This window comes from Eptesicus fuscus, chromosome 5 (assembly GCF_027574615.1).
Source record: "Eptesicus fuscus isolate TK198812 chromosome 5, DD_ASM_mEF_20220401, whole genome shotgun sequence".
NCBI classification, from domain to species: domain Eukaryota; kingdom Metazoa; phylum Chordata; class Mammalia; order Chiroptera; family Vespertilionidae; genus Eptesicus; species Eptesicus fuscus.
In genome coordinates this window covers 87,035,326-87,054,234 of record NC_072477.1, presented here as the reverse complement: position 1 = coordinate 87,054,234, position 18,909 = coordinate 87,035,326, and the positions used below count along the sequence as shown (strand labels likewise).

The window sequence follows — 18,909 nt, the reverse complement described above, 5'->3', positions numbered from 1 at the left end:
AATATTACCATTAATGTTAGAGTATTTGCAAAAAGTTCTACCTTGAGTAGAAAGAGCTTTGAAAGAGTCAGTTCAGTTTCCAAAGCCAGCATTTCCTGAACTTCAGTCAGTCAAGCCAGCCTAGTATTAAGGAAAGGACGCAGGATGCCCCCTGCCCTTCCAACCCTTCTTTGCAGCCAGGGAGATCAATAGTCAGAGGAAGTAATATTCCCCAGAACCTATCATACAGCAGGCATTTTTAAGGCCAAACAAACAAACTCATAAAACCCTTGACAATGTACTTCTAAGTCCCTGACAGTCATGGTTCATGTATGTCTGGGTATGTCAAGGCAATTTGCTTCCAAAGAAGCAGTGCTCCTGGGCTGTTAATTTCAGGGTTGCAGTTTCAAACCTGAGCTAGTCTGGCAAGAGCAGCAGATTGTAATATAACCTACCCTACTCGTACGCTAGAGCGCCCTGATTGTGGTCGTCACACGGCTGCATTGTATTAACACACTCTCTCCCTCACATGATGGTCTGCTCCCGAAGGCAGGAGCCTTCATCTCTGTTCCCTCAGTGCTTCTTATAATGCCCCACCCATGGCAGACATGTACTCAGTGGTTACTGAATCACAGACACTCCCTCTTATCAGGTAGGCCTGCATTTTGAAAGAGAATTCACTTTGGTTAAAAACAATTAGAAGATACAAGTTCTCTCTCTGGCTGCTTTGTCAACCAACAGTAGTTGGCTGATGTTTCCCCTGGGTCCCAAGAAACCCGTGATTGTGTTTCATGAGCAGATGCCTCCAGGAGGATATGACACCCCCTGCTGGATGCCCTGCTCTTCTTGTTTTTTTTCCATCTCAGGCCTGCCTTGGGGGACTGGTTTTGAAAGGAGGCGCTCAGAGAAGCTGCAGGGAGCCTGGCCCAGCACTGGCCAAGGTGGAGCAGAGCAAATGCAGAGACAATCTGGCTGTGCTCCTGGCGGAGGAGGCATGCACCTAATGGGACCAAGGGACTCAGGGCTGAATTGTGCCCATAATTAATTCAGATGCCACTGGAGTTTCAACGGAGGGAGGAAGGCAGAAGAATGGATTAGATAGTTTTAGTCCTAAGTGAGAGACTGTATTTAAAAAAAAAAAAAGATGTTTTAGCCCAATGAAATACGCACAGACAGGGTTAGTAGGGTTCTCTCTGGACTTCAGAAGCTTCTTGGAGAAAATTCCTCTGGTTTGATTCCTACCAGGGTCCTATCTCCTTTCTCCATCTAGTTCCTAGGCTTCCCATCTACGCTGTCCCTAATTTTGTACCCTTAACTCTAATCTTGGCTGATAAACTAACCTGTGTTTGGGGCAAGCCACTTCGAATTTCCATCACTTTCCCCTCATCTGTAAAATAAGGATAACACACTGACCTGCCTCAGAGGGACAGGGTGTGAATTAACTTCTGTGATTAGCAGTTTCTGTGCTCTGCATACATCAAGCTGGATATGAATGCCAACCATTATCACAGTGGTCTGAGTACACTTTGCTGCTAAAGTTATACTCAGGATAAAACTGCTTGGCAAAGAGCTGACAACTGGAAGTTGCAAACTTTACACAGAAGCAATATTTCCAGCATTTTCCCCAAGCAATCATGAGTAAATTGCTCACTAGGGGTGGAAATGGTTCCCAGCCAGTTCTGCCTCTTCTGATCTGTGCACCCTGCAAAGCTCAGTCAATGCCAGGTAACCGATCCTTCGCCAGACTGCTCTTAAGTGCAGAAGAATTCAGAATGCTATAATTTGGACAGGGATGAAATTTCTTTGCAGTGCTATGTATTAAAAGCAAGTAACTTGTGCTTTGTTCAAGATGAAAGTTACAGAAGTAGAAACTACAATTTTTAATTGTCCAATGACAAAGACTACCACATTTTTTTTTTAATGGGGAAGAACAATTTATCTTGGGTTTCATTTTAGAAACTCTGAAAATGAACCCCTTATCACCACAGGTAAAGAAAAGTCAAAATTATGACCTGAAAAGCTATATGGAACAACTTAAAAATAATGGGTTTAAAAAATTGATTTTCTAAACCTTCAATAGGTTTAGGAAAAAAATGCTACATAGAAACTGAGTGAACCTATTGTGTATTCTGATAAGAGGCCTGTGCTTCTATTTTTGGACAAACCATTTGCTACCCTGTAAATACCACTGTATTAATTTATATAAAAGCTGCACTTTTTGGAGTCACAACCACTGTGACTTCTAAATTTTGGAAGAAAATGTTTCAGAATGTCATACAGAACTATGCTGAGCTCCAACATCTCTGCAAATAAGAGGGAGGCTGCCCTTCTGTAGCTACGTGAATCTTCAACACAGATTCTCACAGGTCAGCCTGTTGGGTCTCAAAGGATGCCGCTGTGCATTCTGGGAACTGGCCTGGAAGGGCGGAGCTCAGGCACTGGGCCAGCAGAGCCTTGTGGGACGAAAGAGATTTTACCTTACTTTCCTTTACTTCCCTCGGACAAGGTCCTAAAAGTACAAGGTTGCTTGCTTGCAAATGTTCTCATTGTACACAGACAAGCACACTAAAAAGCGTGAGCATACACAGGAAAAGGTGACAAGCGTGCCTAGGCCTTGCACACCAGAAGAGAGCGTCGGGAAATATTTATCCCCTTCTGGGGATGTTCCAGGTGATCTTCTTTAGCTTAGCTGGGAATAAAGGTGACATTAGGGAATAGACTACTTTCTGCATGAAAAAATGGCACTGCATCAGGTAGCTTTTGTGAGGCCAAAGAAGCCTTTTGAATGTGGCCAGGATGTCCTTGTAATGGTACTGGCTTATTTTTGGAGCATATATGTCATTATCATTGAGGGGTGAAAGGCCTTTTCTATTTCATTTTAAAATAACAATGATATAGCTAAGGAAAAGAAATAATTTTTATAAGTTTTGGATAAAAACTGAGTTTTTATGCCAAACTGATGATCCCTTTGGGTTATGAAAATATTAGTTTTTGCTAGGCTGCTTTCTGACTATGACATGTGACACATCCATGTGCACCTGGGGTTCCCAGGAGGCAGCCAGTGTGGGGATGGTGCACGTATCTGGACCATTGCTACAGCTGCAGGACAGAGGCATTTCCTACTCAATTCATGAGAGGTAACCGTGGTACATTATCTGATGGATTTATCTTTGCTGATATTATATGAATATGGAAAAGAATTCAATGTGTGTTTACAGTTTGATAAACATTCAACATAAATTATACATTTTAATTTCATTTATTTGTTGGGGACTATGGAAAGCAGAAATTTCATCGCATACAAACTGCCACTCAGATTGAAGAATCACCGGTTTCCTAAAAAGGTACACTAATTGCAAGAACAAAATTCATTTCCATCTGAAGTGAGTCACTATGGCTTATAATCAGAGTTTTTAAAAGGCAGCAGTGGTGAGCTGTCCTAGTGACTATACAGTTGTATTTTACACTTCCAGTGGATCCAACATTGTCATCGAGAATAAATCAAGTGCTAATAAACCTTCCATTTGCCAACTTGAATGTCATAGTTACCACACTATTTATATCTGAAAGAACTTGGCCTGATCTCTTAGCATTAGCATGCGGAACAGTCTCCATGATATTATCTTACCATATAATGACTCCAAAAATCTCACAGAGATTAATGGTGATAACATAATTCCAAAAAGTTGCCATTCTACATGCAGAAATATATTGGCAATAAAAACCAGTCACCGTGTGCCTTTCCCCAGCAGGAGATCTCTCACTTTTCTTTGATTTTTAAAGGCTTCAGATCAATAACTGGAGTGTCATTATTAACAGCTCCCTCAACACCTTGGCCAGCACTAATATTAAATCCATTACACCTTCTGTTTGACATTTGCAGTACAGCAGAAAGTGCTGTAGATACAGTCACATTGTCTGGGGACTGGGGTTGGATGTGGGGTTAGGAAGATGGTTTCCCCTTGCCTGACTTCTAAATTCAGTTCATTGATAGGAAACTTGAACCAATAATAAGAAGAAAAGAACCCTGCACCCCCAACGACCCTATATCCGATGGTAGATAATTCACCCATGAAAGTACGAGTGTATCTCATATCTAAGCAGTTTTTGAGACAAAAATATTGATTTGAACCTCAGACAGTTTTTTACATTCATCTGTTCCTCTAATTATATCACTTGTGAAAATTGTCTAATGATTTCAGAAGATTAGAGCTCCTGTGTAGAATCAGGAGATGATCAAATTGACCATAGCACAGAGGCATATGTAGAAAAGGCAGATTATTTCCAGCCAGCCAAGTACTCAACTGCTTCAATTTTGCTTGCCTTTAAAATATCCAGGACATTCAGTAGGCGTAATAGCATAAAGATCATTCTACTGCAATGATTATCTTCACCACACCCCCCCACCCCCCCCCCCCAGCCCTCACCACATCAAACAAGCTAGATCTGCTTGGAACTTAACCTCTATTTTTAGACAACAAATGGTTAACGGTGTTGCTGTAGTTATTCTTCACCAAAAGTACTGTCTCATACATTTTGCTAAATTGTCTAAATCCTGGTGCAGTATTGATTTCTCCCTCTATGAGCTTGCACCCATTCAATAAGCTGCAAGAACCTCTCGTCCTGACTGAATCCCCTCCAAAGCAAGACCCAGGCACATTACTCCTGACAGTGGTCCTGTAGCTGGGAACTGATTGTTAGCTAGTGGGACACAAACCACTGGAGACAGAGAGGACATTTTCGGTTACAGTGAGAAACACGACAGGGAAAGTGAATAAGTACCAGAAGCACGTATGCTATGATATTTAAGCAAAGAAAGGAACCCCACTACATGACTGGACATGTGTACAGGAGCAGAAACAAACCTGGAAGGATGGACATAGAGCACACACACGGGGTTATTTGGGGGTAATGTCACGTTGGTTGCTTTTTGTTTCCTGTATTCTCTGGATTTTTTTTTTACCACGAATTGAATTAATTTTATAACTGGAGAAAAACCAACCTGTTTTAGTAAGAAGGAGGAAGGCGTGAAACACAACAATGTTATGACCTAACCTAAGGAATATTACTCTTTGCTGCCAAAATAGGGAGATTTTCAAAGTTCCTCTAGGACTTCTTAGAAGAGCCGCTCTTCTGCTTATTAAATGTCTAAAAGATACAGCATTGAAATTTAGTAAGAGGGTAGCACTCATAACCCCAAGATTACAGAATCATTAAGAGTGATGAAAAGGTTCACACAGACCCACAAAAAGAAGACGACCCACCCACACATCACGCCCGGAGGCTCTGTGCTCCTCAGGGCGCAGGAGCCTGGGGGACAGCACACAGCAGTCTCCCCCAAAACCCGGGGACAGCTCCAGACAGGCACACCGGAACCCCATAACTTTTGGCCACCTATTTATTTTTCGTACAACTGCCTTAGGAGTTCCCTAAAAGAAAGATGTTACTAAACTATTAAGAAATGTGCATACACATAAAATATTTATCTGGGTTTGCTGTCCAGTCTACAGATTTTTTTTCCTCTCTCATCATCTTGAGGCTGGTTGAAGACAAGACAATCAAAGGACTGGCAGTTCAAAGAAAAAGAATTCCTATCATGGCACTGTCCCATGCCTCTTAGGCTGGTTTAGTCACTTGCTTCCTTTTATTATTATGCCAAATGTTGTTTAGATTTCAGTCATTTAGTAATGCTACACTGAACACATCGGGGCTTCTGAAAATTTTCCTACCTACTAGTCCCCTCATTTTCATAATCATCACATATTGATATCCCTTTCCAACCACATTACACTATTATTTAAAAAAGAATCTGTGTTTTACCGGAGTTTAAAAGATGATGATGCAACGAAGAACACTCTTCAGAAATGTTCCTCCGTGTTATTAGGAATTAGGAAATCTTGTTAAAATTCTTCCAGCTTTTAAGAAACATAAGCAGCTTTGGGACGTAGTGCCTGACATGAACTTTTAAAGTAATTCCCTTGGAGCCATGATCTGCATTAGTGAGGATCTCCAGCTAAAGGGAGCACCCCACCCCGCTTCTCAGTATTTGAGCCGTCAGTCTAATTGCCTTTTCAAGCCAAAGATGGAAAAGAACCCACACTGCAGACTTTTAAAGCAAAGTACGTTGTTTAACCTTCTCTAATGGCAGGAGAGACACTCTCCATCAAGGGAGAGAAACCTTCTTATGCGACGGTCGCTAATGAGCCCAGGTTGCTAAGGAGTGTGCTTAGAAAGCAGAGTTTTTGATTTTACTAGTTAGCGTGGCTCAAGACAGCAGGAGAAAGAGACCCAAGTAAATTTTCAATCACACCTCAATTGTTAAATGACAACACAAGTGTAAGGGGGACATGCGATTCTACAACCCAGAATGAAAAGATGCCCAGTGAGGACTGAGGGCTCACAGTGCACCTGCCAGCTGTGCTGCAGAGAAGGCACGGGGCTAGCCGAGCTCTATATGCGACTTAAACCAGTGTGATTTGGACTCTAGCTTAGGAGATCCCAGCAGAACTGGTTCACAGGCTGTGGATATTTTCCCTCCCGATCGAAGTCTTTCCCAAGTGACAGTCGCCCTCAACGTGTTTGTGTTTGTGGAGACATCAAGCTCAGGGTGAATCAGCAGTGTCAGTGGGCTACTAAGAAGACCTAGTTCCACCACAGGTGGTGTGAACAGGACAGCAGCGTGAATGGAGGAAGGCCACAGTCCCTCTGCTTTGTACTCATCAGAATACATCTCGAGGGCCACACTTAGTTCCTACACTCATATTTTTCTAGGGTCACCACAAACTGGAGCACAGCCAGGGGAGGGTGACTAGGGTGGAGAGAGTCTTAGGAACATGCATAATGGCTGTGGAATTAGGCTGTTTGACCCGGAAAGGAAGGCAGGCAGGAGGAAGGAGCATTTGGTGTAAGTGATTTCATATATTTGAGAGGTTATGATGGGCAGAAAGGAGTAAATCTGAAATGTGGTCTCAGAGGGTAGACCTTGGATCAGAAGGAGAAGCTACATCAACGTAGATTCTGGCTCCATGTTAGGGATAATTTCTATTAGAGCTGCTCCCCAAAAGAGTGGGTAGCCTAGTATGTTGCTTAGCTTCCCATCAGGAGCAAGTTCTAGCAGAGAGTGGAAGATTATCTGTCGGTTTTGCCTGCTCATAGGTTGGAGATCAGATGAAAGGATTGTTGAAAATCCTACTTAAACCGAGAGTTTGTGATTCAGGGAAATAAAGTCCACATTTCTAAGGCTTTAGTTCACATGAAGATTTATAAACTTGAATTCTTACACACTGAGTGATTTTCCTGAGCAACCCAGGCTCCCCTCTCCCAGTCCACATGAAGGAATAGAAAACTATGTATGTGCATGTGCATTCTTCTCCATCTGCCCAGATGTGAACATCCTAATGACTGAAAAAGCAGTTCCAATGAGCTCACCAACACATCTATTCAGTAAAGTCAGTGAGCAATGCTATAAGAATATATGACCCCCCCCCCCAAATTGCCATTTGTAAGTAATAAAGAGCAGTCTTAACTACTCTCTTTCTCAGGCGTGGAGCTCACTGAAGAAGGATGCTCACTTGTGGTACAGTTACTGCCCTACAAGCTGCAGGTGACTTAAACGAGGAAACATAGATTGGTTCTAGATGGAATTAAATTATTTTCCAAAAAGGACAAATATGTTTGTCCCCATCTGTGTGAACAAACATGCTGTGATTATTTATAAGCAGGTCAAATTAAAATATTTCCTTAGAAGTATGTAGTTATTTCAGTGGTAATTTTTAGAGCTTTTTTTGGTTTTATTTCTATAAAATGCTTTTGTGTTGTGAATCTGTTTTAAAACAGCATATCAAGTAAAGTAAAAGCATCTTTAGAGTGCAAAAATAATTTCTTAAACAAGCAAATAAAACTTTGCACTTCAAATCAGGCCTTGATTCATTAAAAATCTTAAACTTCTCATGAGAAAAATTAACATTTAAACCAGTGCTGCTTGGCCAAGCACTCCACCACACAAGAATATGAAATATCTCCTCTAAAAAAGTACAAAAAGGACAAAACCACAAATGTGGAACTTCAATTAATTTAAAGCCCCAATCAGCAAAGAATAAATCCTTCGCAGATCTAATTACCAGCGCTCTCGGAAGACCCAGGCCGACCAGCCAATCTTCCCCGTGTTTGAACAGCTTGATGAACTAGGGGACTGATGGATATCAAGTCATTTTGTTTAATTTATAAATGGATTTTCCCCTAATACTTAAATTATCATCAGTACAACACAATGAAAATGGGAACATTCTGAATGCAAAGTCTATAAGAGTCCTGGAAGGAATCCCAATGAGGAATGTCACCTCTGTTCATTCCTCTATACAATTGATCTAATTAAATACTGAGGGTAGAAAGGCAGTTTAAAATGTAGCCATTTCTGTTTTCTTTTTAGCCCTAATTTATCTGTTCACATCTTTCAAGTACCTTCTGATGCTTACCAAAAAAGAAATTGAGATTTCTGCAAGTCCCGCATACTTTTAATTCTCTGTAAGCTAATATTCAAAAAGTCTCTGCTACAGATTTTGCTGAATAATAAATAAGTGCATTACATTTAGCCACGGTAACAATAAAAGGAAGAGGGCTCTCCCAATCTGAACCTTTCCCTCCAATAATATGACAATGAAACTAAAGGCACTAGTGCCTTCTATATTTATTGTTCAACTGAAATCAGATCCCTGGATTATACTTATTAAAATGTCTCCTTATTTTCAAATCTCTCCTTTATTTAATTACTGCATGGGACAGAAAGCTGCATGGAATTGTTAAATACCACTAAACCTATTTATAATCTCTTCACACCGGCAACCGGTGTGCAATCATTGGCAAAGGTCCTGCCCACCAACCCACACGTTGGGATTGCAATTCCCACCTGGCTCGGGGGTCTCTGACTGGGAGGAGGAAGATGCTGAGCTGGCTCCGTCCTCAGTGGTACCCTGGGAGAGGAGACCCCGCCCAGGTGGGAGCTTCATGCCCAGCTGCTCTGCCATCTCCACGTGGTCCCCGGGGTGGACATAGTCAAAGACGCTGCTGCCTGTCAGCTCCACCTACAGGGGGAAGAGAAAGAGTGGGAAAGAGAGGTGTCACAGGCTTTCAATGTCACATTCAGGACCACTGTGATTCAGATTCTGAGCAGAAAAGGAAATATACACAGCCCCCAGAAACAATCGTGATTCTAAGTCATTATCCTCAAATGCTTAAGGATTCTTGAAATGGAAAGATTTTTTTTTTCCACGTGTATTTATTTAGCAATTGTTTAGGACAGTTTTTTTCTCATACACTGTTGTTTGCATAAAGCCCAAACATCCTGTGAAATGTGGGTGAGTCTGCCCGGAGTTCAGCTGTTTTATCCACGCATCATCAAATGCTCGCGTGTTGGGTGTCAAGCGGATGATTGACTGAATTCTACAGTTTTCTGTTGAGAAGTTGGAGCTTGGTATAGAAATAGCCAGAGATAGCAGATGAGTGTTTTCCTTAAAGCACACAGATTCCCAAGATGCGTATTTATACATATCAGCTTATTTCTATGTAAATTTAAATGGGAGAAGTGCTGCTTACAAATATATGCAAAGGCATAATGTTTTCATTAAATATTACTCATTAGCTCTGTAATCACATGGAGAATTTTCCACGCAAAAGAGGTCAGCTGGGGTCTGCAGCAGCCATTTTGTTTTTTTCTGCTGGTATCAGCTTGTTTTGCCTTCAATCTAATAAAATTCATGGTACAAATCTCCTTGAGGGCTTTAAAATGTTTTATTTTGTGGACTCTTTGTATTAGGCTGACTCTGAAGGTAGAGGATGAATATGAAATATCAGAGGGAGCTCAGCCTGAAATGGAGAAACTGCCTATCTCGGTGCTGAGGGGCCAGAAATTGCTGCTAAGGATTGGCCTTACCTCTGTACTCCTCTGATGCTGTAGCACTTCCTTCCTTCCTTCCTTCCAAGAATAGCAATCATGCTCCTAAACTAGCGTAGTGGGGTGATAGGTACCATGACAGGGAGGGATGTATCAGCAACAGAACAATGGGTGGCCCAGCTCTCTGCAGCTGCACGGTCTCGGGCCAGCTCTGATGGGCCACAGGAACTGCCCGTTCAGGGTGTCACAGCTTCTTGGTGGGTATTTACCTAAAACCCCCTTCCTACCTCATCGCCTTTCCTGTGTAATGTGCCTCACGCCTCCAGATTCCACCTGAATGCCCGCACTCTTTCCTGCGAGAAGGAGGGCTGTCACAGAGAGCCAAAGCCCAGAGCAATTACTAGCTCCAGATCTCCAAGTCCTGGGAAAATGATCACATCTACTCCCAGACCCTATTTGATTAAAATCTTAACAGGCTACACATCTTCGCCATCTATCAATGAACAGAGGTACAGCCAGAAAAATGGGAGGCTAAATTCAGTTTGGTTAATAGGTGTTCCTGAAAAAGGCTCGCATAACTTTTACCGAAAATGAGGTACTTTCTCTCTGCTATTAAATTACACTCTCCTACTGTATTACCCTACTACTGACTCTATCATTTTACAATAACTATTTCCTCCATTTGATATTGTTACAGAGAGTAAATCAGAATTCATAAGTGATCAGTTCCTACCCTCTGGGAGGGAGGGATTACATGGAAATAATCCCTTTAATGTGCGCCTTGCCTCTAAGCATTTCACACAGCAGTAAATGGGTAAGCTGACTTTGAGCAATTAGGAAATTAAATGAAACTAATAAAATGTGTGTTTTAATATTTCTTGATGGTTATTTTGTTTGGGGATTAGTGGATATGAGGGAGTCTCTTTTCCATTTTGCATGGAGTCCAAGTGCACCACTTTAATAAATATTTCTGTCACTTCCCTCAAACTCCGAGCCTCTCTCTAATACTGAAATGTAGCTTTTGGCACAGACCATGGGTTGTGATAAGATGACAACACAGGTGGGAGATACAGCAGAATTTTAGGGGTCCTGGTTGCTGAATATTCATGTAAGCCGATCTAATGAGAGGAGGAGTAGGTGGCTGGCTCCACGGCCTGGTTTGCTTGGATGTGCAGGCATTTCCTTTCCACAGAATAATGTCCTGAGAACAGCACATCTGGAACAGGACTGCGCCACACTGTGCCAGCTCACACTGTGGCCCAGTGAGGACCATCTCCTCCGATGATCTCATAAGATCCTGAGGTCAAGAGACCCCAGAGCCGATATTAGATAGAAAGGTTGGCACTGAGAATTTGACCCTACCACAGTCTTTATGTATATGTTGTAGCCAAGGTCACATAGTGTGACCTTGTGTAGGAGAAAGCACAAAATACTTGCGGTCATAACCTGACTTGAAAATCAGACTATTTTTCTCCTCTGCTGTGTGACCTTAGACAACTCATTTAACTTCTCTGGGCTTCAGTTTCCTATTCTGAAAGGCAACAGTATAGCTGCTCTGCAGGACTCTGGCTGGGGGGAGGGTGGGCACGCTACATGGATAGCACCCCCTGGAGCCCCACTCCACCAGTGCAAGGCAGGGCCTGAGAGCTGGGAAAAAACCCCACAAAACTTGCTTTACCTGCCTCAAAGCCTAATTTTGAAAATCCAAGGAAACCATGCACAGAAAGTCACTTTGTGCGAAATGAGCAGAACAGGAATGCCTGCTGCTGTTGTTGCTCTTTGGAGGCTAAGAATGGATGAAACACAGACATGTATATTCCTGTGTAACTTTGATGAGTTCTGAGGGTTTGTGTGGTCACTTTGGGACATCACTTTAGTCGGAAGGGGTGCAGCAGAAGAGATGCATGCTTAGAGCCTCAACTATAACAATAACCATCTTCACAGCTACCTACCACTATATACAAGAACTTTTCACTCTTTCCTCTGATCATCATAGCAATCTTTTAAACTGGTATGATCATCCTAATTTTACATCATCATCATCACATCCCATATTCATCTTCAACACTTCTCATGCTGTTTATTACCTAGTTCAATTTTAGAGCTAGAAGACACTTTCAAAAACATCCATTAATATCCCCCATTTAATAGGTGGAAGCTTTATGGTTCTGACAAGTTATAAGGCTTGTTCAAGTTTACCCAGGTGTTTAATGGTAGAAGCAGGGCTGTATGCACAGTGGCTAACTATCGGTTTACTACTTTTCTCACTAAACCTGTGTCTGGTTTGTTTTCCAGTTTAGTAAAACTACTTTAGTGCCTTCTTTTGGCCCAAGAGTCCAATGGCAAAACATCCTTAGCCCAGGGGACTGCCAGGCCGCCTTCCCTCAGCCTCCTCTCTCCATGGTGCTCAATGTTATCTCCTGAATAAAAGTGAAGGTAACGAATAGAGGAGCTCAGACTTCCAGTCAAGATGGCAAAGTGGGTAAAAGCTGAATTTACCTCCTCCCATGGACGCATACAAATTACAACTAAATTGTAGAAAAACCATCATGCAGAATTACCTAAAGACTACCCAAAGAGAAGTCACATAACTAAAGACACAAAGAAGTGACACCAAGACAGGTGGATTTGTGGAACATGTTGGTCCCACGCCCACGGTGTGGTGATTAAGAATTGGGAGGGATGTCTCGGCTATACAGGTCCCCTCCTAAGGCGTGAGGGTTCCCAGCCCCACACCCAAGACTCCAGTGCAGGGAAGAAGAGCCCCCTTAACATCTGGCTATAAAAAAACCAGCAGGGATTACATTTAGTGAGACAGAGGGCTGCGGGAGACCTAGGAGCCCTCTTAAAGGACCACTTACTAGTAAAGGTCCTGGGCATAGACTCACTCGCTCACAAACTCACTCACTCTAGGCTCCAGCCAGGGGCATCAGCCTGAAAAGTGCCAGCAACATACAGGGAGGAACTAAATTGACTAGCTCCAGGGCCAGGACAGGAGGGCAGGGCAGCTCTTTCCAAGGACAGAGTGGCTGGCAGGTGCAATTGTTCCTTTGCTGACCCCTCCTCCCACTCAGCTGGCACAGTGCAGGCAGGCACCAAATCTGTGCTGTCCATTAACCTGGCTAACACCCTTTATCCTGCCTGGCGATTCCCTGAGGCCCTGCCACACCCAATTAATGTGTCCAGCCCAAACCTCTTCTGGTGGCTTTTCTACATAAGAGACCTGCCTAGGTTCATGTTGTGCACTTTCCTAAAATTTCTCAAAAGTCCACAAACCTCGGACAAGAAGCAGCTGGCCTTGGCATTCTCTGTACTTCTTGCTAGTGGCTCTAAACCCGTATAAGAAGTGACCAGTCTCAACTTGCATTGTAACACCCATCAGGTGGCCCTACACCTGGCATAAGTGGCTGCCAGTCTTGGCTTGGAATGTTGCTTCAAGTAAGCAGCAATAAGCCTGAAAAAGTGGCAGCTCCTCTCAGCTCACGTGGTGGTGCCCACCAAAGCGTCCCAAGCTTGGCACAAGTGGCAGCTAGCCTCAGTTCAGATCACAGCCTCTCCCAAGTGCCTCTATGCCCAGCCCAGTAGCTACCAACAGTGGATCACTTAGTAGTTCCTACCAGTTGGCACTGGGCTGAACACAAGTGGCAACTGAACTTGGTCTGCACCAGAGCATCACCCAAACAGCTTCACAAATGATACCCCTGGAAGGTGAACTTCGTTGGCAGCAGAGCCCAACTAAAGTGACTCCTGCAATGTGGGATCATTCCCCATTCCCCATTCCCTGCACAACACATCTCTGCTGTAGTCAGGTCTCACAGCCAGTCAGCCTGAAGATCAATCCCACATACGGAGATGCCAAAAATAATCAGGTATAGACTACAACAGCAGGGCACACACAACCCACATAAGGGACACCTCTGGAATACCCAGCAGAGGTGAACAGGGAGACTATGTGACCAGGTCCCACAGAACACCTACCACATAAGGCCACTCTACCAAAACGGAGAGACATAACTGAACTACCTAGTACATAGGAAAAAACTCAGACAAAATGAAGAGACAAACAAACAAAAAAACACAAAAAATAAAAACATGTCCCAAGTGAAAGAGCAGAGTAAAAATCCAGAAAAAGAACAAAATAAAATGAAGACAAGCATTCTACCAGATAGAGTTCAAAATACTGGTTAAAAGGATGTTCAATGGACTTAGGGAAAGAATAGATTAACTCAGTGAGAATTTCAACAAAGAGACAGAAAACATTAAAAAAAAGTCATAAATAAGGACTATCATAACTGAAATGAAGAATACATTAGATGAAATCAATAGCAGATTCGATGAAGCAGATGTCATAATCAGTGATTTGGAAGACAAGGTAGCAAAAAAAAAAAAATTCAAAAGAGCAAAAAGGGAAAAAAAGAGTTTTTTTAAAAAGAGGATAGTTTAAGGGAGTTCTGGGACAACATTAAATGTGACAACATTCACACTATATGGTACCAAAAGTAGAAGAGAGAAAGAAATGGATTGAAAACCTATTTTAAGGAATAATGACTGAAAACTTCCATAAACTGTTGAAGGAAATAGACATATTTCCTTCAACAGTTTATGGAAAGCACAGAGAGTCACAAATAAGATGAACCCAAGGAGGCCCACATTAACACCCATCATAATTAAAATGCCAAAGGTTAAAGACAAAGAGAGAAATCAAAAGATAACTTGAGACAAATGAAAACAGAATGACCCCAAATCAATAAAACACAGCCAAAGCAATTCTAAGAGGGAAATTCATAGCTATACAGGGCTACCTTAAGAAACAAGAAAAATATCATATAAACAATTTAAAATTACACCTAGAACCATTAGAAAAAGAAGAATAAAACCCAAAGTGAGAAAGAAAATAATAAAGACCAGACTGAAAATAAACAAATGAGAGTCATATATATATGATCAATCAAAGGATCAATGAAGCCAAGAGCCAGTTCTTTGAAAAGCTAAGCAAATTGATGATTTTTAAACCAGACTCACCAAAAAAATTAAAAATTAGAGAGAGTCAGAGAGAAAGAAGACCTAAATAAATACAATCAGAAATGAAAGAGGAGAAGGGATAAATGACACCACAGAAATACAAATAATTTTAAGAAAATACTATGGACAGTTATGTGCCAACTAATTGGACAACCTGAAAGAAATTGATAAAGTCCTAGAAACAATCTTACAAGACTGAATCAAGAAGAAATAGAAAATCTGAACATACCAATAACTACTAAAAATAGAATAAGTAATAATAAACTCCTAACAAATAAATTCTTGGAACAGATGGCTTTACAGGTGAATTTTACCAAACATTCAAAGAAGAATTAATACCTATCCTCAAAGTAGTCTAAGAAGTGGAGGAGGAGGAAAGGCCCCCAAGCCCATTTTATTAGGCCAGAATTACCCTGCTTCTAAAACCAGACAAAGGGCATTAAAAAATTATAGACCAATATTCCTGATGAATATAGATGCAGAAATTCTCAACATAATATTAGTAGACCAATTCCAGCAATACATTAAAAGGTTAATACATCATGACCAAGTGAAATTTATTCCTGGGATGCAAGATTAATTCAATATACACAAATCAATTAATATGATACAACACATAAATGAAATAAAGGATAAAAGTCATATGATCATGTCTATGTAGAAAAGCATTTGACAAAATCTAGCATCTTTCTATAATAAAAACTCTCAGCAATGTGGGGATAGAGAGAATATTCCTCATCATAATAAAGACCATACATGACAAACCACAGCTAAAAACTGTGAAAAGCTGAAAGCTATTTCTTTAAGATCAGGAATAGGACAAAGATGCTCACTTTTACCACTTCTATTCAACACAGTATTGGAAGTCCTAGCCACAGTGATCAGACAAGAAATAGAAATAAAAGGCATCCAAATTCAAAAGGAAGAATTAAAAGTGTAATTAATTGCAGATAACATGATACTACAGTATACAGAGAACCCTAAAGAATCTACAAAAAATCTATTAGAACCAATAAATGAATACAGTAAAGAAGCAGTATACAAAATTAATATAGGGAAATCAGTTGCATTTTATACACCAATAATGACCTATCAGAAAGATAAATTAAGAAAACAATCCTATTTACAATTGCATCAAAAAGTGTAAAATGTGTGGCAATAAAATTAACCAAAGAAGTAAAAGATCTGTATTTGGAAAATTATGACATCGGAGAAAGAAATTGAAGAAGATACAAATAAATGGCAGCCTATACTGTGCTCATGGATAGGAAGAATTAACATTATTAATTTTTTTATGTCACATCATTAAAATGTCCATACTATCAAAAGCAATCGATAGATTCAATGCAATCCCTATCAAAATACCAACTGCATTTTTCACAGAACTTGAACAAATAATTCGAAAATTTATATGGAACCACAAAGACTATGAAATCTGAAAAAAGAGCAAAGTTAGAGGTTTCATGCTACCCTATATCATAGTATACTACAAGGTATAGTAACTATATCAGCATGGTACTGATATAGTTATATAAAAAAGACACATAGATTAATGGAACAGAATAGAGAGCCTAAAAATAAACCAACACTATGTGGCCAATTAATCTATGTCAAAGGAGGCAAGAATATACAATGGGGTAAAGACAGTCTATTTAATAAATGGTGTTGGGAAAACTGGATACATCCAAAAATTGAAACTAGACCAGCTTCTTACACAATATACAATAATAAGTTCAAAGTGATTTAAAGATGTAAATATAAGATTTGAAATAATAAAACTAGAAGGAAGCATAGGCAATAAGCTCTTTGACATTGTTCTTATTAATATCATTTTGGATATGTCTTCTTGGGCAAGGGAAACAAAATAAAAAATAAGCAAATGGGACTACATCAAACTAAAACATTTTTGCACAGTGAAAGAAACTATCAACAAAACAAAAAGACAAACCTACTGAATGGTGGAAGATATTTGCCAATGATACATTCAATAAAGGATTAATATCCAAAATATATAAGGTATTCATACAACTTAACACACACACATGAGGAAACCAATTAAAAAATGGGCAGAGGTCCTAAATAGATATTTCTCCAAAGAGGACATATAGATGACAAATAGACATATGAAAAAAATGCTGAACATCATCAATCATCAAAGAAATGCAAAATAATACCAATGAGATATCATTTTACACCTGTCACAATTGCTATTATCAATAAATCAACAAATAAGTGTTGGTGAGGATGTTGAAGAGATTACAAATTCTTAACAACCACTACAGAAAACAGTATGGTGGTTCCTCAAAAAATTAAAAATAGAACTAGCATATGACCCATTATCCTACTTATGGGTATTTATTTGAAGAAATCCAATACACTAATTGAAAAGATATATGCACCCCTAAGTTAACTGAAGCATTATTTACAATAGCCAAGACATAGAAACAACCTAAGTGCCCATTAATAAATAAGTAGATAAAGAAGTGGTACATACATAAAATGGAATATTACTCCTCCATAAAAAAAAAAAAAAAATCTTGCCATTTGTGACATGGATGGACCTAAGAGGGTATAGTGTGTGAAATTAGAGGAAGACAAGCATACCATATGATTTCACTTTTTGTGAAATCTAGAAAACAAACAAAAAAACCCCACAAAAATACAGAAACAAACTGATAGATATAGAGGACAGACTGACGGTTGCCAGAGGAGAGGGGGTTTGGTGGTCAGGGTGATAAATTAGAAGGGTTAATGGTAACTTTTGTAAATGGTAGTTACAAAATAATCATGAGGATGTAAAGTACAACACAGGGCATATAGTCAGTAATCCCATACAATAAAAGCCTAATATGCTAAGTGTCCGGTAGTCCAGTCAGCCATTCAACCAATCAAAGCATAATATGCTAATGATATGCTAAGGCCACTCAACTGCTCGCTATGATGTGCACTGACCACCAGGGGGCAGACACTCTGACTGGTAGGTTAGCTTGCTGCCAGGGTCTGGCCAATCAGGACTGAGTGAGACAGACTGGACACGCCCTGTAGCCCTCCCATGGTTCCTCCCCAGCTGGCCAACCTCCTGCAACCCTCTCTAGCTTTGATCATGAACCAGTGGGGTCCCTCGGCCTGGCTTGTGCTCTCTTGCAATTTGGGACCCCTGGGGGATGTCAGAGAGCTGGTTTCAGCCCCATCCTGCAGGCCAGGCCAAGGACCTCTCTGGTGCATGAATTTGTGCATTGGGTCTCTAGTCTATATATATAAAGAGGTAATATGCAAATTAGCCAGGACGCCATAACGTCATGACCGCTCAGGAGGAGGCTGCGCACACAGGTGGGTAGGGAGGGGACTGCATGCGTGGTGAGGCAAGCCACGGATGGCGCAGGCCCAGAAAGAACAGAGTCTGCCAGCCGTGTGCACTGGCAGTCCAGCCTCTGTGCGTGAGCTGCAGAGGAAACACCTTTTCTGACCGCTCATTGGCTAAGCTCCCTATACACCACTCAAAATGTTCTTGGTAACTTGGGTAAAAAGAATCCAAGAAGGTGATCTAGGGTTTTTCCACCTCACTCCTGGAGGAAAAAACGACAGTCCGCTGCTGGAGGGGATAAGAAATGTCATATCCTGAGCTAGCCAGTTTGGCTCAGTGGATAGAGCCTCAGCCTGCTGACCACAGGGTCTGGGTTCGATTCTAGTCAAGGGCATGTACCTAGGTTGTAGGCTCCTCCCTGGCTGGGGCCCTGGTCAGGGCTCATGCAGGAGGCAACCAATCAAAGTGTCCCTCTCACATTGATGTTTCTCTCTGTTTCTCCCTTTCTTTTCCACACTTTCTAAAAATTAATGGAAACATATCCTCAGGTGAGGAAAAAAAAAAAGAAAGAAAGAAAGAAAGAAAGAAAGAAAGAAAGAAAGAAAGAAAGAAAGAAAGAAAGAAAGAAGGAAGGAAGGAAGGAAGGAAGGAAGGAAGGAAGGAAGGAAGGAAGAAAGAAAGAAAGAAAGAAAGAAAGAAAGAAAGAAAGAAAGAA

General features: G+C 41.0%; 1 protein-coding gene across 1 annotated transcript in view; it reads right to left on the bottom strand.

Annotated features, from left to right (window-relative positions):
* NPAS3 (neuronal PAS domain protein 3) overlaps window positions 1–18,909 on the bottom strand; it is an 875,944-nt gene that overhangs the window by 108,843 nt on the left and 748,192 nt on the right. The window contains exon 7 of the mRNA XM_054716524.1: window positions 8,885–9,059. Coding sequence (XP_054572499.1) covers window positions 8,885–9,059 — 175 coding nt within the window. The remainder of the gene's footprint in view (window positions 1–8,884; window positions 9,060–18,909) is intronic.